Source organism: Mugil cephalus, chromosome 16, assembly GCF_022458985.1.
Source record: "Mugil cephalus isolate CIBA_MC_2020 chromosome 16, CIBA_Mcephalus_1.1, whole genome shotgun sequence".
Lineage (NCBI taxonomy): Eukaryota > Metazoa > Chordata > Actinopteri > Mugiliformes > Mugilidae > Mugil > Mugil cephalus.
The window spans coordinates 20,858,279-20,883,245 of NC_061785.1; the positions used below are offsets into that span (position 1 = coordinate 20,858,279).

Below are 24,967 nucleotides of genomic sequence, written 5' to 3' on the forward strand. Positions count from 1 at the left end.
ATTGGACATGAATAAAAAAAACAAAAAAACATGCGGAAATAATTTTGCTGTGATAAGTTTATTGCTCTTCTGTCTGTAGTATACATGGATGCAGGCAAAATACTGTTTTTTTTTTTTTTTTTTTTATACAATAGTAAAGCAACTCGGTGGCCAAGCAACATGGAAGCTTCTGTCACATGTGATTTCTCTTTTTGTTTTTTTCTTGAAAAGGGAGAATTATTGCAAAATTGAAGGCTTAGCTAACCTTACAAGGGAAGACTGGAAGTATCAGTTTTGTCATATATGGTAATCCAGATGGGCGTTAATGGCCTACGTGTAATCTTAGAACCCATCAAACAAGTGCAACACTTCATAGGTAACAGGAAAAAACAATATTTGGTCAGGACGCAACACGAAGTGGACCCCGTGTCCAAAGAGAATATAAATGAAAATGGAGGAAATGTATTTGCCAGTGCACTTAAAGCAGCGGTTTGACATTTGATGGAAAAAGAGTCATATTCACTTTATTTCTGCGAGTTAGATGAGAAAACCAACACCAATACATGGTTAGCTTAGCTTAGTTTAAAGACTGGGATAAGTACCATGTGTTCATAATATTACTAAAAAAAATTCTAAATGACTGAGTCAGCACCAGGTAGCAAAATGCACACGATAGTCATTCTTTGAGACGATCCATGATTATGACTGTATGCCCAACCTCGTAACTGGAAATGTTCTGTAAGTTATGAGTTTCCAAGTTGGGACGTTTTCAGAAATAAAAATGTAGGCAATTGGTTGGTTAATGTTCTCCAACAGCTGCCTAACGGGGGCGCTTTCATGGCTAACACCTGTTGTTACCAGGTCACTTGTGGAAGCAACTTCCCATGTTACGACCACAAGTTTCTCTCGAAGGCAGCATTTATGAGTGGTGCACAGCCCACGGGCCGTTTGCTGTCCCTGGTTAAATTAACAACCTCTAGTTTATATTCAGCTGAGAGATTTTTCATTCTAACTCTCAGAAAGTGATCATTGCATTTTCCAAAATGTCCAACTACTGTGCACCGTTTCCTATGCGTGTGAAACTACAACTACTGACCAACGCTGAAACTGAAGAGGTGTCTAACTACTGTGTGTCCAGGAGGCTGGCTGTGGTGAAAGTTAATATGCAGAATTCACAGTAAAGATCTGAATATATTACATTTTACCTATTCACAAGTGCTAACAATGGACATGTCCAAATCATATGATTCTTTAAGGAAAGGTGACTTAAGAAAGCATGGCTTTTCAAAGTGGTTCCTTCACTCAGCATTACACTTTTAAGAGAACTGATTCACGAAGAAATGTCAGTGGTCGATAATAATGGTAGTTTTCCAAAGTTTTTCGGGTAAATCAAAAAAAAAAAAAAAAAAAAAAAACGAGCCCCAATCTGTTAGATAGGAATGTCAGTATAAATACAAGATCAAGTATAAATATAAAAGCACAAAATAAATAACTGTGATTGGCCTGTAAACAGAATAATTGAAATTTGTAATGACAAAAAAAAAAAAAGAAATGGAGATGAAGTTGTGTTTTTCATTGTCCGATAAAGAAAAACTGACTTGCGATGGAGCTTTTCTAACTTCACACCTGGGAATAGTCATTTTATATAAAATTGTAAAAGGGGTACTTGATGTGAAAAAGTTTGGAATAAAAACCTCTTGCCAATGAGGCGCATTACGTCTGCCCATGAAAACTGATAAGACCAGAGGAGTTTCAAAGATGCTCTCCACAACGTCCTCCCGTGGATAAATGTGAGAATAAATTTGGATTAAAAACAGGTCCTCCAAAGGACGACAATTCCTACGCACATATTCTAAGCTCAAGCAAACTGTGACAAGTGTGTATTTAAGCTAGAGGTGCACGGTGAGTTTTCTTTTTTTATCATATTTACATCAAATCGTGAACTGATTACACAGTCCTCTTCCTCTGTGGTTTGTGTCGTCTTCTCCCACGCCACTGACAAAATATGCAGACGTCGACTTGTCTCTGTCAGTACATAGTTGTGATATTTACAATATGGCCGTCACTAAGCGATCCAATTCACCTTGTAATTCCTCTCAGGGTTGTTTTTTTTTTCCAGTAATACAAACAGACTCAGAAAGTTTACGATTGTCAAACTGTGTCTTCAAGTCTAGGTGGTGTAACACTGATACGTCATAAAGTGTTGGCATAAAGCACTGTAGTCATGTCTTTACATTACATAGACTGGGAATTCCTTCATGCTTCCACTGCCATACTCACTTGATATTTGTGCGCATCGTTGTCTAAGAAGGACAAAGATTATTTCTAAAAGCACCTGGTCTTTGGTTTGTGGGTATGACGAGACTGAAGTGGACAAGTCAAGGTACAATTGTGTGGTTCGGCTTTTGACTTTGTCGTCAATCTTTGGATGCTGGCTGATGGTCTGCTTAATGGAACATTCCACTGAATCATGTGAGGAGCAAACTCAGGCACTTGGACTGAAGCCGTCGAGGGTTGAATTCGACGGTTCTTTGGTACTATCACAGCTGGTAATCAGAAGTCCGTAAAGCTACTTGATTCCTGGTATCTGGTGTGTATGAACTGATGGCTATCGTGTTGCCCACCAGCATTTTCGGCGGCAGTGTCGCTCTCACCAGTGCTCCAGGTGAAGGTCCATGGCAGAGTTCAAGTTAATGTCTGTTACGTCCAGGAACTCTGTGTTAAAAATGCTGGGCGCGCTGGGCGGGGCAACGCTGAAGGCAGTGGCGGAGCTGGGTGGCGTCAGGTCCAGCCACTCCATCGTCTCCCACGGCGTCTCGCTGAAGGTCATGCTGACCATCCCCTGCACCTCGGGGACGGCGGAAGCCTTGGAGCTGATGGGCGACAAGGGAGTGTCCATCAGATCTCTGTTGGTCAGAATTTTGTCCTGTTGGGAATGGTGAGGGTGGCGGTGGTGGTTGCGGGGGCTGCCGTACCCTTCGCCGTCTCGGTTCCCTTCGTCTTCCTGGACCCCGTCCTCGGCAGCCATTTTGAGAAGGGCCACCTCCCCTGCACGGCCGATGGGATTGCCCAGCAGAGTCTCCAGGTGGCTCTCGGTGATGTGATTGGCCGCGTGGTCGTAAGGGAGCTGGGTGAGTTGTTCGTAGTGTCGGTGGAACCTCGGGATGAGTAGGCCGGGACACCCTGGGGACACAGTAATGTGAGGCACAACTTTGGTTACAGAGGACCTCTCCCTCTCTTCCCTGGCGTTAGCTGGCATCTCTTGGAGAGAAAGAGGAGAGGAGGGAGGGTCACAGCAGGTAGCGGCCTCTAGTACCAATGCGTCGGATGAGACGACTGACAGGAGGCATTCGGTTTAACTGTCTGGATGCTAACATGGGATTTCATCTTACCTCCACTCTCTATGAGAACATCCAGAAGTTCGTCCATCTGCTGGCTCCGGGTCAGTTGCTGCAACAGTAACAAAGAGTGATTCTTTTTGTAAACTGTTACAACAGTTCTATTTTTAATCCGGTTACATCCAACATTTGACATCGTAATCCATTAAGCTTTGAGCTAGTACCACTAAGACATGCAGAATGGAGTTATGGTACTACAAACATTTCCCCGCAGACAAACCAGTTCGTTGGTGGTGGCAAATTTGCCTTGATTTGGTTTTCTAGAATAACAATGAGAACAGTTAAATAGACTTTACATGGAGCCCAACACCTGTCTGCTAACCGTTTTCATTGGATATACTGGAAGTACACTCTGGAAGTGTCTTTGTGACTCCTGCTGTTGGTGTCCAAGGGTAACTGTTTACACAATGTGACTGCAACTAACGCTTAATTTCTGGAAAGATTGAACTGCTAACTAGGGACAGGAAGTTGCTTCTATCTAACTCTTTTAATTTTGGGAATAACATAGCTAACAAATGAAATGATAGTGAGACATTTCCTGCAATTTTGGTGAGTCAGCGTTATGAAAAGGCGCTCTTCCCAAGTTTTCTGGGTCAGCTAGTAGGGTATGTTTTGGTTATTGGATTTTCCTTCCTCATTTTTAGTTTTTAGCTGTAATATCCAGCTTAGTTTTTCTGCAGTCATGTCGTCTTCCCTGAGATTCACTCTTTTAGTGTTTTGAAAAACACTGATCTGTGTCCATCAAATTCTGTTACACAGCACCGTCTCCTTACTTTGAAAACCACAACTTGCAGTCGCACAATATGTAAAAATGGGTGCTTTTTTGTTTCTGTCTTCTAATGATTTTATTTTTGTTTTTAGAAGCAGAAAATTAAAATAGACCAGTTTTTAAAGTTTTGTTCTTCCAGTCTCGATCCTGATGAAGAAAATTTTCAAAATTTTGTCTTTTAATATCCTTTTCTGAATTGAAAATCCAATGACCAATACAAAACATACACAGACCTATTATGCTAGCATTGTGCTGTGCCTATAATATTGTGAATGGCACTTCTAAAAAAATGCAATTCAGGCTATAATATCCCCATCAAATATAAGTCACACACCAAATGCCCTCAGTTATTAGCCATGCTAAAGCATCTTTAATTTGAATATTAACGCAAACTGAATCTTAAATATGTTACTAGGTCTATTGTCTTTTATGATAGTAAGTGTGCTTTGGGCTGTTGTTCAAGACTTTTCAAAATGACACCTTTTTAGTTGGGGTAAATTTATTATAATGTTTAGTTGTTTTTCCATTTTACAGACCAAAGTAGTCGAGAAAATGACAGTATCTGGTTGTGTCTGGCTCCATAAAATGTCTGTACCACCAGTCTACCTCAGACTTGGTAAAGGGTCAAAGATTTGTGCAGTGAACAAAGCGATGGATGACAAAAAGTGGTGCAACACAACACAAAGAGAAGACAAACTGAAATTAGAGCAACGCCGAAAGGTAAAAATAAGATTTCTGGCCAGCCATCTGTACTGAACTTTAGCATGGATTTGGGTTTACCTGCTTGACTGCATCCTCATAGCATGGGGGCTGTCTTAAGTCAGATGCGTCTGATTCTGAGCTACTGAAGGCAGGGGGGGAGACCTGGCACTTTTGGCCAACATGCCGAGGAGATGGCAATACTGACATCTATATGAGAAAGTGAAAAGTGACAATATTATAGGGGAGCTTACCCAATGTGAGAGTATAGCAGATTAAAAAAAAAAAATCTACGAATCAGACCCTCATGCTGGAACGATCTCATCTCATTGAATATTTGATTGTTAAATATGGGTTGGCGTTGTGTTCTTTGGAGGGAAAAGTAAACGACTTGTGAAGGAATGTGTGATGAAAACAGGTATGGAGCTATGACGGGTGACAATGAACCTGACAAAAGACAATTACACGGAGTCACAGACAGGTCACAAATGAATAGGAAAGAGGAAAACAGTTATGTGAATGTGAGGTGGTTTAGGTGAAGTACATGACGCTGACGTGGCAACACTGCTAACGTTCGTAATCCTGGTATTAGGTTTACCTTCGGCTGCATGTTCTGGCTCTGGGCCTTGGCAGAGCCGCTGTGGTTAAAGCCACAATCTGCTGAGTTGGGAAAGACTCCCTGAAGGCTTCTCTGGTCAGAGGGATAAGAACAGTTCACCGGCTGGCTGCCGCTCTTCTGCTGCATCTGTAGTTAACCAACGGGGATGTTAGAAAACCACACACATACGTGAACCTAATATTCAGATATACACTACAAAAACTAAAACCTAACTCTGTTCAATAAAGTTAGAATGTCTCATTTCTAGCATCATCTCTTAACGTATTAATAAGAGATTCTGACCAAAAGTAATTCACTGATTTATTGATTCTTTCCTGCAACACAGCACAGAGCAATGACAGTATACGCTGTAAAGTCACGACTATTGCTATTGAGTTACTGTTCATATCTTTTTTTATTTTGTCTGAAAACACTAGTGTGGAGATATCTATGGATTATTTGTGGCTAAAAATATGTACTGGTTTTAAAAAACTTGGCATTTCCAATTTCCCTGTACTTTTTCTCATTTTAAGTGAGTTTTAAACCTCTTTTATTTTTGAGTTTTTGCAGTGTAGCGTAATTATGCATATTTCCAGGGGAGTTGAGGAGGATAAATCAAGTGAATTATCAGTCAGCAGTGTTTTTTGTGTGTCAGAACAGAACGGTGCATTGGGTTACTATTTCTTGATTTACTGGATTAATTTTACTAATGTTGGAAGTTGTGTATATTCCACAGAGAGGTAAAAACTTTGACAGCAACGTGTCCAATAATTACCCTACTAATAAGGCTAATTTGTTAGCGTGCTAACATCTCAAAATATGATAAGAAACTAAGAATATCAGCATAATATTAACATGTTTAGGTTAGTGCTAAGAGCACATGGTGACAGACTGAGCATTGTGCTGCTTATTTCATTTGCTTAGTATAACATTAGGCTCCGTGTCCTTGTTTGGGACAGTTTTCCCTGAAATATCTAAGAAATATTTACGTCGGTTGATCTAGTACATGACTTGTAGACATAAAGGCATCATACCTGCATGTTGCGCGCTCTGTTGTTGCCCTGGGCGTTGGGGTGACCGCATGCATCTCTTCCCAGCGGAGGAGTCAGCAGGTAGGGGTTATTAGGAGATGAAGGCTGAGGGCTGCTCGAAGGTTTTCCAATGGGAGAGTCTTGCGGTGAACACTGAGGGCTGAGGAAGGCAGACATGGTGGAGGGGCTCCCAGAGGGAGGGCCTGTGTCCATACACTGCTGCCCACCGGGGCCTCCCATGTTAGGGATGGGGTTGTTGCGGTGTCCCATGTCCTCCATGCAGCTGCCAGGAGGGCTCTTGAGCTGTTTTGGGGAGGACAGAGGGCAGCTGGAGGACATGGACATGGGCTCCTGCTTTATTGTCACCCCAAAAAAATTATGGCCCATCAAGGCTTGAGTCTGCTGCTGGTGGTGCATGGAGGGGTGAGATGGTGCAGGGGCGGCGTCCTGTGTCGCCCCATAACAGCGTTTCCTCTTGTGGAGCTGCATCTTCAGCTCTTCAACCTAACATGTATGGTCAAAGAGGTCAATCAGTCTAAAGACACTTAACCAGAGCCTGTATTTTATGGACAGAAATTTCATTCAACACATAGTCTCCCACCTGTCTCTGCTCCTGGTGCAGCTTCCACGTCAGCTCCTCGATCACCTTCTGCTTTTCCACCAGCATCTTGTCTTTCTCAGCTTCCAGACCATCCATAGCTCCACCCTCCCCCGCCCGCTGTCCTCCGCCACCCACGCCGACGCCTCCCCCTCCGTCCTCCATGCCGAGCTGGGCCGGTGACGGCTGCAGGTTGAACTGGGTTGGCGAGGACATGGGCACGTCGCTGAAGCTGTCGGGCAGCGAGCCGCTGAGGGACAGCTCCGAGGAGGCCGGCGAGATGGGTGGCGTTGAGGAAGTGCTGGGGTACGGGAAGTATCCACCGTGTGACAGGGCGCTGGAGGACGACGGAGACTGGTAGGAGGACATGGACCCCGTGGGCGTGACCGGGAAGGTCACGGTGGTTATGTCGGAGGATCCTGAGGGCGAGGAGCCAGCGTTGGAGTCTTTGAAGGGCCGGAGACGCTCGATGAGGGCGGTCTTGGTCCCTGAGACCGGCATGCCACGAATACGCAGGTGCTGCCTGAGCTCTGACACCTTACACAGTAAAATAATACAAATATAATGGATTAAGAGTATTCACGTTGAAGATTGCTCATCTGCTATCATCAACACGTACTTTTAGGTCGTCCAGATTAGCAGGCAGCGGCCCAGGCTTGACTGGTGAGATGTTGCTCTGGTTGGGATACGTATTCTTGACGGGAGAGGACGAGTTACTGTTGACTGTGCTGGACGGGCCACTGGAAGTACAAGCTGACAACTGCTCACTGGTTCCTCTGGAAGTGGATGGTTCAAGTGGGTTAGTCACACAGGCCATAGGTAGGCCAAAACATTGTCACCACTTACAGATGAAATTAATAGCAGTTCTTTTGTTAAGACTTTAATCGGGCTCAGGTCAGATATATTAGGCGCCAAGCAAACAGTCGGCTCCTGTGGTCATGGTTCTGGAGCTTTGACAGCGGCCAAGTCTTTATGCGCTGACAACAGCTTTGGGGGATCTTGGAAATTACAGAGACACCAAACTGGCAGTGTTTGGGAATGTGCTGGAACAAGTCAGATATACGCTGGATGCACTGTACAACTTACTGGACCTAAAGGAGATCCTCTAAGTAAGTTAAGCTGTAAAGTGATACAATCTGTGGTTAACATCTTGGTGCCTGAGAGCGCCGGTGTTTGAAGCACCTTTAGAGGTTTTGCAGAGTCCAGCCAGTGTTTAGAGCCCCTTTTCACTGCCATTAGGAGACTGTAGTTAATCCAGTTTGAACATTTACACTACAGACACTAAACATTTAGAGTCAAATACTCACCAGACTTTGTTCCTGACTTTAGTAGTCACTATTTTTCAATAGGAAATTTGATTTCTTATTAGAATCAACAATTCCTCCTGATTAATAACTAACATTTATCACGGCTCACTGCATTGTTTGGTACAAAGTGAAAGACCTGTACTGTTTGTTAATGTATTACTGCCATAGGCTTGTAGAGTAGAATAGTTTCCTAGTAACGTATCAGTTCTCTAAACAAGCTTAACATAGACTTGACCCTGGACCTAAGACAGAACGTGGCCCTTGAGCGTTTCTCAGACATGTTCACTGTCATTTGACTGAGTGACACTTACTTATGGTTGTGGGCCTGTGGGTGAGGCTGGTAACTGAAAGCGGGCTGCCTCTGCTGGGCCTGGGCCTGGGCCTGAGCCTGAGCCTGGGACTGGGACTGGGACTGGGACTGGGCCTGCGTCTGCGGAGCGTGCTGCTGCGACTGCTGCGTCTGTGGATGCGTGTGAGCGTGTTTCTGCTGGCTGAGGATCTGAAGCTGCAGGAAGAGCTGCTGCTGCTGGAGGAGTCTGGCGTAGGCCGAGTCCATGGGCGGAGGGGACTTCTCCGCCTTCTGGTCCGGAGGAATGTACTGGTGGTACTTGAGCTTCTTCACTTTAGGCTTCACATCTTTGGGCTTCTTGTGTCGGTTCTTGTCGGACGTCTTGGACTGTTTAAGGTAAGGAAGGGGAGATGGTCTAAAGTGGGGATTTGGAAAACAAATGTAAACGTGTGAACGTCAAAAGAAAGGCTAACCTTGACAATAGCAGGGACTGGTATTGGGGGAGTAGCCTGACTGTTGTTGGCACCAGACAGCCCTTCATCCTGGCTTTGATCAGGTGGGTCTCTTGTTGCACCACCCTGTCCAGTGATAAAAACAACATTCATGCTTTTGCAAATTTTCATGAGGATCCTCAATGTTTGTACCAGATTTTATGGAATGCTCAAATAACAACAGCCATTGTGAAGACATCAGGAATCACAGACTAATACAGATAGTTGTTGTCTGTCTTCTAAATACATTATGTTTTGGTTGCACAGCAACAATGCAGCAACAATGCGGTTTAGAAGAACAAAGGCATCCTCTCAGATGTTTTATAGCATCCAAACCTGTCACAGACACTCACCGCCGCCCAACAATACTAAACAAATGCATGACAGTACATATAATGAATGTAACATTTTATTTACTTGAATATGTTTCGAGCATTTTTGCCATTGTTGTTGTCTTAGATTTCATGCATTTTTGGTCTGACTGCATCTGTTTTCCTTACCTCCCTGTAATCCTCATTTGTCATTCGTGATTATAAAGTTGAGCTGAGCTGGCAGTGAGACTGACAGTCAGTTTGTAATCCAAATTGAATAATTATCCCAAAAAATGCTCATTTATTGATTTTTTTTTCTTTGCGGCAAAAGTATTTCAAAAAACTCTAAACAGACTTTTAAGACTGAAATGACACAGAGAAAGCTGCCGCTGATGATTCAGCTGGGCCATTTATAAGGCGCGAGTCCAGGAGGTATAAACAACTGTGTCCTGGCGCGAATTTCAGTCAAGTGACTGTGGTGAGTGGTGGCGACCGTTGGAATGAGGTCATGGTGAGTGAAAGGTAAGCAGCCAGGATATGGAGGCAGCTGCGCCGGCGGGTCCGCTGTGTCGGAATGTGACACCTGCCTAGTTCATCTCGGTCCAACGGTCGGCATAAAGCAGAGGAGGGGGGGTTGGTGGAGTTCACTCTGCCACCACAGGAGGGCAGAAGAAGCAAAGCGAGGAGCAACGAAGTGGAAGGACCAGAGCAGGCGGGAAGGGTTAGTGTGCGTGTGTGCGCTTCAGTTTTTTACCTGTCGCGGGCTGGTGAGGGCAGGTGAAGAGGAGGAGGAGGCCGTGCTGCCCACAGCCTCAGACGAAGGGCAGGCAGAGCCCTGCGACTCATCACTGTGGTGCTGCTCTGGAGACAGACTCTCACTGCTGCTGTCCTCCTCAAATGCATAAGAGTCCTCTTGCTTTGGGAACTTGCCATGGTTTACTGTGCGGAGAGCAAAAACAGAGAGGTTGTGTCATGCATTGCCCTCATTTAAACTTGCCATTACCATGAAACTTGTATTGGGGATAACACCCATGTTAACACACTGAGGCCAGACTCAGTCGGCCAGACGACACTTGGAGGCGTTGCGATCATATCTGAGCACGTGTAAATGGGATCAGAAGAGCACGGTCTAAAGAGAAACATCCACCCGGCGAGCGCAAAGGTCACACATCTCTTCTGTTCAGTCAAGCAAGTATGAGAAAAGTAACAGCATCTGTTCACCTGGGATGCACCGTGCAACTCATCAGCATGTCGTAGGAATCATTTTTAAAAGCAAGTGCAAGTGGAAATTGCCAATTGTTTGCAGATGACACATCCAGAGAACATGTGTGGGTTCACATGGGGTACCGGACATGACTAAGAAAAGAAGAGCAGGATGTAATGTGTTAAACTACTACCAACAATATATTTATCAAATCTACTACATAGATCTACATGGAGCAAGAAACATGAGCAGTGAGACAAAAACCACCGTAATCAAGGATGGATCACCCACAGATCACATGCTCTGCAACTAATAATCCCTCATCACAGGGGGAAAAAAAAAAGAGTCAATCAGTCTCAGCTCTTAACTGAGAATTTTTATATTGCCAGTAAACTTTATGGCTACATCTACAAACGATTTGTTTTCAAACAAGCGATGCAGCATAAGGGCCCCCCAGGCTTTCTAAGGGTCATAAGTCACCTGACAATTAGTCTGAAGTAATTTCATTAATTGCAGTATGTTTGTTTGTACTTTACGCACCACTAGAGCGCATCATCAACTGAAATGATAGTTGGCTAAAGGCAGCTGCTTGACTAATCTTGAAGTCGCATCTGGCATGATTTGGATTTTTAAAAACGCTCAAGCTGCCAGCCCACGTCTCTCCGACTGAATTAGCATCGGACTCATGCAACTTTTATTAAAGTAGAGCAGGTTCTCCGTCTTACTGAATGGACCTTTTTCAGGATATTACGAGCCTGCTTTAAGTTCCCAGGATGGACCGAGTGCTGCTCTAAGGCCAGGATTAAAACTGAGGTAGACAGAAGGAAGGTATTAATCAGGGCCCTCTCTGGTAGCTGTCGCCCTCTCTCTAAATTAAAAAGTAGTGTTGAATACTTCATTATGTCACTTGGGCTTACATTGTGTATTTAAAAGAAAACAAAAGAGCAGCGGTGGCACTCAGAGCACTCCTGGCTCAGAGCCTCCTATAGAGGTGGTCAGTCCTTCCAAAGTTGCGACGAATAGGAATTATCCTTCAGGTTTTGAAAGTCCATTGAGTGTCAGGATATTTATAGGCTGACTAGATGCATATTGCATATATTCACACACTGCCTGTCACTCACTGACACCTAGTGCGACACTTAGCCCGGAGGTGTTACGCTGCACGGGTGAGAGACTGACACAGCCACTTTACGTCCGCCGCGCTACCCATTGGCCGGCCTGATGGGGAGCGCCGCTGTGATTGGAGCAGCTGAGAGCGCTATCTGACTGAGCCAAGAGAGGAGGGTGGTAAAGGCTGGTGTGTGTGTGTGTGTGTGTGTGGGTATGTGTGTGTGCCCGCGCGCAGGGGTATATGATTCTCTTGTTGTATCCAAACATGTGACAGCCAGGAACAGACCCTGGTTTCAATCACAGTACCAGGCTCGTTCTGTGCAACTCAGTGACCTTGGAATACGCGCTGAGCTTAACACACAGTGCTCGGTACACAGCTTTGTCCTCCATGTCATTTCCTCCCACCTGTTCATGCTTAACCCGCTGCAGTCACTCCCAAAGACAAATTTTCTGGGCTTGGTGCTGCGCTCGGCCCTGTTTCCATGACTCTTTAAGATAATTTCATGTCACCGGGAGATTGAGCTGGCAGAATAGCAGGAAATCAGCACGCCGCGCACACTTCCTCTCCTCAAGTGGCTGGTTTAGAAGTTATGGCAGGTCACACAGTTTCCAAAATTACCGGACAGAGGTTGAAACAATCACTGGGAGTGTTGAGCACGGAGATGTAGAGCTTTAAGGTGAGGGGTTAATGCTGCAGGCGAGGGGGAATGCAGCAGCCTGGTCTTGTCATGGAGCTCTGTAGGTGGCTGACTGGAGCCGGGCGAAGCCGAGACAAAGGAGGAGAAGAGGAGGAGGAGGAGGAGGAGGAGGAGGAGGAGGAGGAGGACATGGTAGGTACAAACATGCACACAGGTACGCCCACACCACACATACCGTACATAAGGATGCACTCGAGCTCCAACACACATTGCGCACTTCTAAAGAAAAAAGCTGGAACCAAAATACAGCTGCTGTTCGTCTCAATAAACGGAGCTCCCCTCCTCCTGCAGAGGTAGTGTAAACCAGCCGACCGCCGGCTCCTTTACACAACGTGTTTACTGGAAGCTCAAGGGGGCAAACATAAAACCGCTAAGACACCAAAGTCTGAAGAACACTAGTCGCTCTGCCAAGAATGATATAGAGAGAGAGAGGGAGAGTGAGTAACATGTTGGGGCTGGAAGACAAACAGTGTGAGGTCAGAGCGTCGCAGTGGGACGGCCCGGGCCTGACGCTTCGCTCTGCGCTAAATCACAGGCCCTGTGAGCCTTTCTTTAAATCAAACGCTGGAGGAGGTGGACGTCTCAAGAGGGCTCCCCAAAACACTCGAGTTCACAATATACATTTGTAAACACGGCTTCCGAAAGGGCTAATTTTTTGGATAAAAGAAGCCTTCTCGGAGCCAAAATAACAATACTGTTGCGGAGAGAGCGACAGATCTCAAGCTGTTTTCTGGAATGAGCGTGACTAAAAACGAATGAATGAGTATAATGAGTAATCTCTGTGCACTGGATTACGTGGAGGAGGAACATGTTGGATTACCAGCGTGGGGAATACTTTTACCCTTTCCAAAAATGTGTAAAAAAAAAAAACATTTAATGTACTATGAATTTGTTATAAATGGCTAGAGTAAAACATTTGGGTTTTGAAAAATCCTCGGTTGTCCTTTCAATTAGACCAAGTAATTTGTAATAGAACTACTCGCTCTGTCACTCCCACGTAACATGCATCAGCTTTGCTTTTCACTCTTGTCTAAAGCTTTAGCAAACTGCCTATTAGCTGTTAACATAGCCTCTGTGGGTTGCCATTGACAAAAGTGAAACCATAATCTCTTATTCCACCGCGGCTTAGTTTAGGACTTTAGGTTAGATTATGATATCAAATCCAAAAGCTCTTCTACTGTTTTATATTCTGTTTTTCTAAGCATAAAATATCCTGTCAATGAAATCATGTAAAGCCAAAACCACACAGCTCTGATGAAGCAACCTATGTGTGATATTTATAAAGGTAATAGTTGTGGATGGAGATCGCTGTAATGTGGTCTGCAAAATGCCTGTTGCAGGCCACTAATTTACATGTTTACCTTTGCTCAGACCTAAAAAGAGACTTCTGAAATGATTTCTGCCTTTTGGAAAGCTGCAAGAAGCGTGCACTTGTGTACGGTGCTTGGTGCGTCTCGTTTCCCCGTGTCTCTGCGGCGAAGGTTGTTAGAAAGGATAGTAAACATCAGGGTTGAATGAATGAGAGGAGGTTTTTAGATACTGGAGAAGAGAAACAACGTTCATGAAAGAGGCTTCTAGTTCTAGCTGGTGCTCATCTGACAGATCTTACCTATGTTAGTGTCCAACAGCAAACTCATTAAAGTGCCGTGCTTGTTTGAGTATATTATGATCTTCAGACACATACTGCTTAGTTAATGAGTACAGTAATACACAGTGAGGCACGAGGGCTTGCCCTTTCCTTAGACGCGCCCCCTGAAGCTACATGTGACCGCCAAACACACACAACGTGGAGTCACACAGGTTGAGATGCAGCAGGTGTTACAGGTGTGTTGCACCACACGCCAGAATCTCTCCTCTGATACCTGTCATTGTGACGGCAGAGTCGAGGGGAATGATATTCTTTTGGACCAGCTCCAGGGGCCCCGGCCTGAGAGCCAGCTTCTCATTCAGGTCCTCGGCGAGCCGGGCTCGCTTTAGCCTCATCTGGGCCTCCAGAGAGGAGCCGTCTGAGGCCAGGTCTGGATAACACAGAGCAGGACCACAACATCAACAACATGGGACACACCAGGGAAACACTGCTTAAACACATCTCAATATACACTAACTGCTGTAGTGATGGCTGAGGCAGTACTGGACTGACTGCGGACTATGCTGACCTTATAAAAGGCAAGGCATGATTACACAGTAAATTAAACTACCATGCAGTATATTAAGTATCTCCACTCGTGATTTGTTCAATATATCACATACTGTGATTATGAATGAGTGTGGGTGAGGTCTTACTGTATTTCTAAGAGTAACAGATTAAAGCGTGTCTGCGGCTTTAGTCACATGGAAAGTCAAGCTGTACGATGACCTTATTCAAGCAGATTCATTCTTAAAGTGAGGAGTTAACCGAGGTGTCTACTGGTTAGACCAGGAAGAATTTTGGTCACCAAAGATCAAGCTCTATGGGCTCAAAACTGCAGAAGCACATCGAACATACAAGCACATAGGAAGCTTTCAATGAGTGAGGCGCCACCTTATGATCTTGATGCACCCATTAGATATTAGTTAAGACTTATTCTCTAGAGCATAGGTGTTCAACAGGGGGTCCACAGAGGTACTGTGGGGGGGTTGCAAAATCTTTGGTTGATTAGACATTTCTATATATATTTTTATTTCCAACACAAATTTAAATTTCATTAAATACACATGAATCCAACATATTTTATTAAAGGGATAACTATAGTGTATAATTATAAATAGCACGAGGCTGAGTTTAATATATAACACATATAATAGGTAGAGGCGTCCCTACTTAATCTCTCCATCAGTTTGGGGGTCCTTGGCCTGAAAAACATTGAAGACCCCTGCTCTAGAGGGTTGCAGGTGGGCTGGAGCCTCTACCAGGGGTCTATCACAAGGCCAATACACAAAGAGACAAACAACCATTCCCACTACTACACCTATGACCAATTTAGAACCACTAGCTGACCTAGCAAGCAAGCCTTAGGACTGTGGTAGGAAGCTGGAGCACCTGGAGAACATGCAAGCTAAAGAAATGCCCACTGCACCACCGCGCCCTCCTCCATTGCTCCTTAATGCCTCGATGGCTATTATCGACTATCTTCCAAAAGCTCACAGGAATCATGTTTATTACTTATAATTGTTTTTCTAGTTCTTAAAAGCTTTGTGTTGCATTTTTCTTGCGTCCAACCACCCCGAAAGACTGCTGTCTGAAAACGTGCACCACTTTCTATTTCACGCTGCTTACCTTCAGATAGACACACACACACATTAGATTTGTGACATGATCAGACGACATGTCTTAGGAGCTAGTCCTGAGAAAGTACAAGCTTCAGCGTCAGTTTTAGGAGGTTGTTTTTTCAGTGGCCGAAAGATGAACAGCATTTAAGGAATGTACCTGCTGCGCGGCCCCTTCATAACACTAAGAATTCATTCATTTTTATTTAGAACGTTCAAACCTTAATTTCATTCAGTGGATGCTCTTATGGCGCTGATAGTATTTACATACTTCAGTAACATTCTGAATCCAGAACATTTCATCCTAAATTGATGTGGACACTCTACTCTTCTCCACTACTCAGTGTTAAGTGCTTCAGATATCAGTGACACACAGTGTGTGTTAACCTGCAAGCAGCTCACAAAAATCCCCACATATCATTTGATCACATTGATGTCATATCCTCAAATCCATTTTCTTCTAAAATGACCAAATGTCCTAGTGAAATCAAGTTTACATAACCGTTCTTCCACCTTATCTCATTTCCTTTATCATATTATTTTTAATAATCTGTACAGCGTTGCATTCGCCAGTCACTTCCCAAATAAAACACCAGCTCATGGCTTCCTTCATCCTTCCATAATCAATATTTCTGATTTGGATCAGTTGTATCTGTTCAGCAGCCCCACTCCCCGTCCAGCCAGACACTTTAAGTACTAGAGAAATAAATGGAGGGGGTGTAATTAAAGGGCTGCAGCGGGGAAGATTTTCGAGCCTCAACAATCTCTCTGTTAAATCCAGGATAAATAATCAGGACCGGGGCTAACCCGACTTTGCCTCCAACCTGTCCACGGCCCTCAAAGGACTGATTACCCGGCAGCACACCGGATCAGTTTGATTATCTGAGTGTAAGAAAGAGCAGCAGCACTTATTTGGTCAAATATAATTTTAGTGGGATATTTCTGAGGGATGGTGGGATTCTGGGCCAAAGAGAAATGAATGATATTGAGCTTTGCGCTGGACAACGTAGGTAGTAATACTGTCTGATGAAAAATGAATCTGAAATGTAATGCTTCATAAGAAACATAACAAAATCACCAAAAATGAGTTCAGATTTATGTGCAATATTACTTATTTTTAAACTTCAGATAAAGCAAATATTTGACTTAGTATCTTGTTTAAATTCTAATTTAAACTGAGAGGAAGAGAACGAGGCAGAGGTGAGTGAAGACGGATGAACGCGGGCAGAGAGGGGGAATGGGCAACTGGAGAGGAGGAGAGACAGATTACAGAGGGGAAAAGAAAGAAAAATGGGTTAAATGATGGGATAAGTAAAGAGACTGAGGGGAGCTGAGTGTGAGCTGCAATTGGCAGTGCATGCTGGGAGAGAACATACATGGAAATAGAAAGGAGGAAGAAAGTAGAAAAAAAAACAATGAAACGTAGTACAGGCACAGGTTAATGAAAGCAAGAGAGTGAGGAAGAAATAACAGAAGACAAAGCATGAGATATAAGGCTAAAGAAACTTACAAAAAAATGTACAACATTACCAAAAAAGAAGAGGCAAAAAGAGAAAGGAATATGAGCAAGAAAAAAAAGAAAAAAAAGTTTTAAAAAAATAGGGGAGAGCAAGAAGTAAGTAAAGAAAATGAAAAAAGAAACTTTATGTAGAGAAAAATCCAGGTATGATGCATAATGCCAAGCAAAAAGGAAAAAAAAGAAGAAGAAATGGAAGACACCTGGGAAGGAAAGGAGGAATGATAGAGGGGAAGAACAATTTGAGGAGGGCAGACATGAAGGCAGTGAATCCCACACAGATGGAGGGAGGTAATATCTGATCCACCCTGGCAGCACGTATCCGTCCTCAGAGAAAGGAGGAGGAGGGTGTCCTCGTGTATTTAGATCCCCGCTGCCCGTGTCCGTCTTTAACAGCCGTCACTGGTGTGTGTGACGTCACTGGAACATATAGAGGTGTTCTTTAACTCTGGGTCCAAACCGAATAAAAAGAAGAGTTTGACTGTGGCTGCGCTGGCCTCATGAGCGTAATGTAACACGATCCGGTGAGTCTGAAACCGGCTTACAGACTTCTAAACACTCCGAAGCTCTATTAAAACACACGACGCTATTAAACCTATTGCAACGCACATACCTGCTGACTGTGTCTCTCGAATGTAAACAGTACATTCGCTGGAATAATTCCCTTTGTGTTTCCATCCTCCCAGGATTAAAGCACCGCTGCTGGGGAAATGAATTTTAATGCACGAGCAGCGAGAGCCACAGTAAACCTGCAGCCACGGCCCCATTATCTTTATGAGGAAATATTAGATCGTATGTGTGTGGAGTCAGACCTGTGGCCAAGAGGCAGACAGTGCGCTCCTATGCAGGCCACACGCCAGTCAGGCCTGAGAGGCCGGGGCGGATTCTTGAATAGTCTAATAAACACCAGATGTTCCCTGGGTAATATATACACAGACCCTGTGCCGTGTCCATCTCCCCAGCAGGAATAACACAGCCAGGCCGAGGCAGCCAGCATCTGAAGGATCGCATGGACAGCGGCAGCAGCAGGAGGAGGAGGAGGAGGAGGATGCTGTGTCGCCCTCAAAAATGTCTTCTTTTCGGGGGACAGATGTAAAATGCTGGGAGGACAGATGATGTTTGGAAGAATGATAAGGCATCTAGTGCGTGGGCGTAGGGAAAAGTACTAACAAACAGCGCAAATACAGATCCTTGCAGCCTCCCTTACATCTGTGCCACCGCCTGCAATCAAGAGATAAACAGCCAATTGAAAATTCTTTTTTAAAGGAGCGCTTGGAGCCCTGCTGGCCAATTGCGTTCCTCGTTGCTGCCTTATCTGTGACAGACTCCTAGAAACTGATAGGGCTTCGTCGGGCCTCTGGATTCCGTTCCCCCGCACACTTACCAGCGGTTTATCTGGAGGCTGGAGCCTCTGTGAAATGGCAAACGGTGCCAGAGATATCATTCAACAAATCCCCGGCCTGCAGTCCAAGTCCCCCAGTCCCCTTGTTGTTCCTGCAAGCGAGGAACCGAAAAAAAGAAAGGGAGGGGATGGGGGGGCACTACACTGGCATTGCTCACTACTCCCCGTGTTTGCCAAGATGACAAGGCATTGCTTTAAAGAAAAAGGGAGCAGATAAAATCTCGGTTTATAAGTGGCCGTCTGCTGCGCAATGTCTCGTGCTGCGCGAACGGAGCGTTTTCGCTTTCTCATGAATATTTCAAATTTATTTCTCATGTTGCTGTGCGCTGGCAGTTGAATAAAATAGCTGTAAACATCGCAGCGTTGCCCTGACCCGGAGAACACGAGAGGCCATCAATCGCCTCCACTGCCGAGTATTTAGGGGAGCGGTCAGCGCGCTCGGGCCCGCGTGTTCTCGTCGCTCCGGCCTCCGTTAAAAATACAAAAGCCTCCGCCTCGTGAACGGCAGCCCGAGACGCACGCCGTCCCGTCTGGGCGCGCCCCGGCTTTGAAACGGCACTCTGAAGCCGCTGTGCTGTAAACAGGTAGAGCCTGCGCGGATCTGGCCCGAGCAGTCGCTGTTTCTTCTGATGCTGAGAGCCTATTCCAGAGCGAGAGCATTCCTCAGCGGTCACTCACCGACCTGTCTGCCTGCTCGCTGGCTTCAGCCACTCGCTGCCTGTCTCTCGTTCACTCGCTCCGCGCATATATCCACCTGCTCTCTCCACGTCCACCCTTGTATCTGTCACTACTCGCGGATTTATCCGTCTCCAGAGTCTGGAACTGCTCTTTCGCAGCATCCGTCATCTTTACTGTTTCATTTTCTTCCTACCTGCTTCTCTCTGTTCGTCTTTAATCTGCAGTCCACACGGTTGGATTCCTGTTACAAGTTTTTACTGCCGTGTGTCATGAAAAACTTTTGAACTCAAACCGCAAGTTGAGCGAAATAATCTGCCGTTCCCGTTCTCCCTGCTCCTCTTTTGGGCCACAGCACCTCGAGGTCAGCGTTTAACCTGCACGATACACTTGTTTTCTTTTTCCTCTCGTGCGCAGAATGTCACACTCAACGATCTGATCCATGTGAAACTCGGGGAGATGGTGCTTCTCACAACCACATTCCTAGATTTCAAACTAACACTGATTGGGCCGAGGGGACCTACAATTAAAGGGCAAGTACAATATTTACATATTTCCCACATGAGACTGCGACATGTGTGACGCTCCACTAGATAACAGGCACGCTATTTGTTTATTTAGCCACGCTTAACAAGTCAGAAAACTGTCACTTTGTTATTTAAAGCTGCGCTTATCATTTATTTATTATTATTTAGAGTCTCTGGTACAAACAAATCTGCGAGGAATTAATGCCCAATTCAGTTGGAGGATTTTAGCGTCTTTAAGTGCACTTTTTGGAATTGTTTTAGCATTTTTTGAAATTCCGTTCCCACACTGTATATGGTGACTGTCAGATTGCTGTATATTCTTGTATATTTTGTACACTCTTTCAAATTTGATACGATCTTTTATTGTTTCTTCTATATATTTTCGTAGCTAATTGTGCGCTACTGTGACAGAGTGATTTCCCATACGTGGGATAAATAAACGTCGTCTTATGTCTTACTTCGCACAACTCTGATGTTTCTGCTTGAGTCTCAAACTTGTCCTCAGTCTGTGAGCTGCGTGCAACTGACAGTGACAAGTTTTATTTTACAATTTTATTTTCAGAAGATGGAGGAGACCAAAACGGAGCTAAAACCAGAGTTTAAAGTTACTCTATTTGAGGCGGACATACAAATACTTCGCTTTTTCCTAAAACATTTGCAACAACATTCTGCCTGAATGAATAAATGAATGAATTCTGATTATTCCACTGCCCCCAAGCGGTATCAAAAAACACAAAATCATTTAACAGCAGATAAAATGTATGAGTCGGATCACCCAAACTGTCTCAACTTCCATTTTCTTTCCTTGCATCTGTGGGGAAGCAGAACATTATCTTTATCTCTTAACCTGGACAGATAACACGTAGATACAAGTGACCCTTCACCTGTGTATCTTGTTACTAATTGGGCCCAAGTGCGACATGTCCTCTAACTTCAGTTTCTTACCCCTTTTTTCTCCTCCATCTGTCTGACTCACCCTGCGGTCTAAAAGCATGAGAGTGAAAATGTGTGTTTGTGTGTTTCTGCATGTGCGGCAGCTCAGTGTTGGAAGGCGTTACTCACGAGGCATGATGCCTTGGTCTGCCAGCTGCTCTCGTGTCCTCCTCTGCTGAAGTCTTAACTGTAGGACTGAAGTTTGGAGGAGGAGAAGGAAAGATGGAGGTAAAGAGCAAAGAAAAGGGAGTAGGTGAAGAAGAGATGACAAGAGACAGGTGAGGGACAGAGAAAAAGCAGGAAGAGACTGAGAATTTAACCCGCTTTAAACTCAGTAGTTTGCTTTAGCATAGTTTCACTTCACCTATGGGTGAAGCAGAAATAGAAAAGCTGTCCGTGTCATAAACTGTAGTGATTCAACAGACGCACATGGATGCATATCTATCGTACAGGATATACACATATGCATAGAGAAAATACTCACACGTACACAAAACAACGCTGCCTGCTCACAAATATTTCTGTGAGCAGGATGTAGGGAATGATAAACACAGCTCCTGGCTTTTAAACAGATCTGCTCAGCAGTGTGTGGTCCACGACGTGTGCACACGTTTCCTTGTGCTTTGTGTGTGTGTCTGTGTGTGTGTGTGTGTGTGTGTGTGTGCGCAGAAGTGGCCTAGGTGGGAGCTTTAGGTCATAAACACAGAGCCTCCTCCATGTCTGTTGCTCTCCTCGTGTCTGTGGCTCTTTTGCTTTCTTTTCGTGCCTGTGTGTGTTTTCCCTCCCCGCCGTTATCTGGAGGTCTCTCGGCTAGATTCTGCATCTGACACATAAGTATGAAATGTTCCTGCTTTCTTCTGCATGGCTCTAATCGCTTTCTGCTTGTCTCCCCTATTGTTAATTATCTTGCTCAGGTGGTTTACATTCGCGCGGCTCTGGCTGCAGTCAAGCATTTTATGAATTTCCTCAAGCTGTCCAGCTTTGATGTAATGTAACAACTTTCTTAATGGTTGGACTGGATATCGGCGAGCGCCAACGCCACATCACAGCTCTCTCGGAGGGAGCGCACCTCCGTTATGTAACGCCAGGCCCTTCCCTTCTCCTGACATCTGCTTTAGTTTACAGTGAAGGGGTCGTGACCTGCTGGTCGCAACATCACAGAGAGCAAACATAGGCATTTGTTGCTGACTGGAAGCTGAGCAGAACATGGGATTTCTGTCTAGGAAGGTTTTTTGACTCTGCTACAGTAAGCACCGTGTTTTGTCTCTTTTGTTACGCGTAAGGCCAGGTGACGCACTGGATACTTGTTCATGCAACTTTGGTTCTACGGTATGTGCTTGTCTTAAAAGTGCGGTCTGATTGTTAGGGTTTGGTTAAGAGGACACTTCAAAAGCAGTTTGTACACATGATTTGCGCTGCTAAATTGTAACACAACCCATGTTTTCAAATTTGATACTACATTGTAAATCATTTCTCTCTAAGCGTAGTGTGCTGGAAACACACTAGTAGTGTCTCTGGAAACCAGCTGTTAATTGTTGGTTCATTTTACAGAGATACTTTAATTTAAGTTTGTTGTTGCAATGTGTTTTTGTTTTGGTTACTTTCTTTTTCAAGGCATGACTTTTTTACACATTCTATTTACTGAAACACAACCCATGTAAACAACCAAACTTTTTTGTGTGGCTAGCAAGCTAACACTGTAAGCTAATGTAACAGCCCATGTTAGCTAGTTCTGTGCAGCTTCTTTGATTTTAACTTAAAAACAACTCATTTCTGAAACATTTTCTCTTATTTAGACCAAAACAAATCTCATTGGCAAACATTTGAACAACATTCCACTAATTTTATACATAATCCATGTCGGAAAAAACCTTTGTTTTTTATTTGGTATTCATGCAGCTAGCGAGCTAGCATCCTAAGCTAATGTAACAGTCCTTTAGCGCGCTTAGTCGTATCCATACATGCAGGTTTGCCCCTGTTAGCTAGTTCTGTGGAGATTTTTTGATTGTAACTCAATGGACGTCTTCTCTATCCAGTTCTTTTTCTTGAAACGTAGCTTGGTGGTAATTTAGAGCTGAAACTTTCACTACTTGTGAATTTCCGCAAGTTGTAACACAATCCATTTCTTTCAAACACAACTCATGTGGACGCTTAAGAACCGTTTAAACTAACGTGATAAGCCAACAGTCCTCAGCATCCATAATCTTATCCATGCACACGTTTTTTCTCTTATTTTCACAGCAAAACCAGGTGAAAAATCAAATGTAACTATTCTGTGTTACGTTCGCTGACAGGTTATCAATAATTCCGCCTGAAAAAGCAGAGCGCCTGCCATATAATCTGCTCTTTCTCCCACGAAGTTTCGCTAAGACCAATGGGTTGCCTGACTTAATTGCGGAACGTACACGTTAAAGGAAGCGGACCCGAGCCAGGCTTTGTAATCACAGATCACCGAACCGTACTCTGCCTCTCTCACTGTTGACTTTGAAACTCAAGACATTTGTTTCGGCTTGGGCTTTCTTGACAACAAAGGACATACAAATCCGCAGCCACATTTACACGTTTTCAGATTTATAGTGTAAATAAATGATCATTTGGCCTGGTTTGCGCCGAAGTGGTGAAGTGGAGTGGCGATAATTACACAGGCCAGCAGAGTGATATTCTGATTTATTGTCCTCCTGTGAGTCACACATTCACAGCCACCACATGAAAAAGAAACAGGGTAATAATAACACCGCTCCTTTACACTTAAACTCCAACAACTTAGCTTAAGATACTGGTAGAATTCTCCTGAACTTTCCCTCTGCGCAAGCAGGAATGTGTTCGCGACAGATGTATGAGCATGTCTGTATAACTTCTAATAAACAGGTATCCCCGAATGAAGTATTAGGTTTATTTTAGTCTAATACCTCTGCATAAAGTGAAAAGCCACCTTAAAACAGAACTCACATATTTTATTCCCGTGGTCTTGGACAGTTTAGAGTCAGTTCTGTGAATGTGAGCCAGAGCCTGCATTCAGGAGAGCCAAGACTCCCCCATTAAGGGACAGTTTCTGGGGCGGCTCCATTGACACTGACTTATAGTCAACAGAGGGATAGTGGGGAGATGCGGATTTGTGTCGAAGAAGCGGAGAAAAAAAAACACAGGTAAGTGCTTTTTTTAATGTGTTGCCAGAGCGCTATTCATTGTCAGCGGAGGCTGTCTCGGGTTAGTCTCTCATATTATAACTTATTACCATCCTTGTCAGAAACATATGGAGAACCAGACAGAATACTGGAGTAGATTTTTATTCTGCTCTCACAAACTGTTTTCTAAAATTCCATCAAACGCATATTGCTAGTCTGGAGGTGAGTGTTTCTGCTGCAGCCACTGAGTGACCAGCTATGCTGACGTCTTACGGTAAGTCATGTCACTAGATTGATTTTGACTATCTCCTGCAACAATATCCAAAACAATTCTTACAGTAGTGTACAGATGACAGTTTTTAGTTTTCTCCATTTTGCTTTAACGGTAACTATTACGTCAGGCAGATCGTGGAGACTTATCGCACTCATGAATTATGAATTCAAACAGGACATCTTTAACGTCTTTAACTATAGGAACTCCCAATATTGCATGAAGAAAGTGACAGCAAACAAATCACAAATATCACATTTATTCACAGGTGTGAATCTTCTTTAGTTTAGGTCTTTGAGGGCAAACTACTTCTGGTCTGGGTGTGGCAGCTGAAATGAAACAGGTGATCCACTAAGTGACATATGCTTGACACCCTGTGGTATTAATTTGACTAATATCTGACACCTCGGTCAAGCTGTTACGTAATGGCAGCGAGCTTCAGAGCACGGGCCGCAGCCACTTGAGCCATTAATCAAATCGCTATGAGAACCGGTCAGCGACGCACACACCCACACACACGCACACAGAAAACCTTCTACCGTCCATGGGGAGCACTTAAAGGAGATCTTTATCGTTCCTTTTAGCTTCAGCCATGCAGCAGCAGTTCCCATGGCTTTGATAGTGTTCTACAAAAACCACCAAATAGAGCGACAGTCGCTGGTTTTCACAGGGTGCTGAACGTAACCCGAGCTGCTGCAGCTTAAAGAAAACAGTAAATCTTAGACAGCCAGATCGTCTCAGACTCCCCCCCCTTGTCATCAGCGGTTATCACAGAGAGATTTACGGACAA

General features: G+C 44.3%; 1 protein-coding gene across 12 annotated transcripts in view; it reads right to left on the bottom strand.

Moving 5' to 3' along the window:
• Positions 1-103: 103 nt before the first annotated feature.
• myocd (myocardin) overlaps positions 104-24,967 on the bottom strand; it is a 127,122-nt gene continuing 102,258 nt past the window's right edge. For 3 of the 12 annotated variants that reach the window (XM_047608258.1, XM_047608257.1, XM_047608259.1), the window contains 12 exons: positions 20,911-20,976; positions 14,345-14,500; positions 10,225-10,409; positions 9,142-9,246; positions 8,691-9,055; positions 7,692-7,848; positions 7,076-7,609; positions 6,478-6,978; positions 5,444-5,590; positions 4,927-5,055; positions 3,372-3,429; positions 104-3,240 (listed from right to left, as the gene is read on the bottom strand). In XM_047608258.1, the coding sequence (XP_047464214.1) occupies positions 2,630-3,240; positions 3,372-3,429; positions 4,927-5,055; positions 5,444-5,590; positions 6,478-6,978; positions 7,076-7,609; positions 7,692-7,848; positions 8,691-9,055; positions 9,142-9,246; positions 10,225-10,409; positions 14,345-14,500; positions 20,911-20,976 (3,014 nt within the window). In that variant the 3' untranslated portion in view covers positions 104-2,629. Of the gene's footprint in view, positions 3,241-3,371; positions 3,430-4,926; positions 5,056-5,443; positions 5,591-6,477; positions 6,979-7,075; positions 7,610-7,691; positions 7,849-8,690; positions 9,084-9,141; positions 9,247-10,224; positions 10,410-14,344; positions 14,501-20,910; positions 20,977-24,967 lie in introns of those variants that run through there. The other 9 variants (XM_047608261.1, XM_047608263.1, XM_047608267.1 and 6 more) reach the window with 6 other exon arrangements.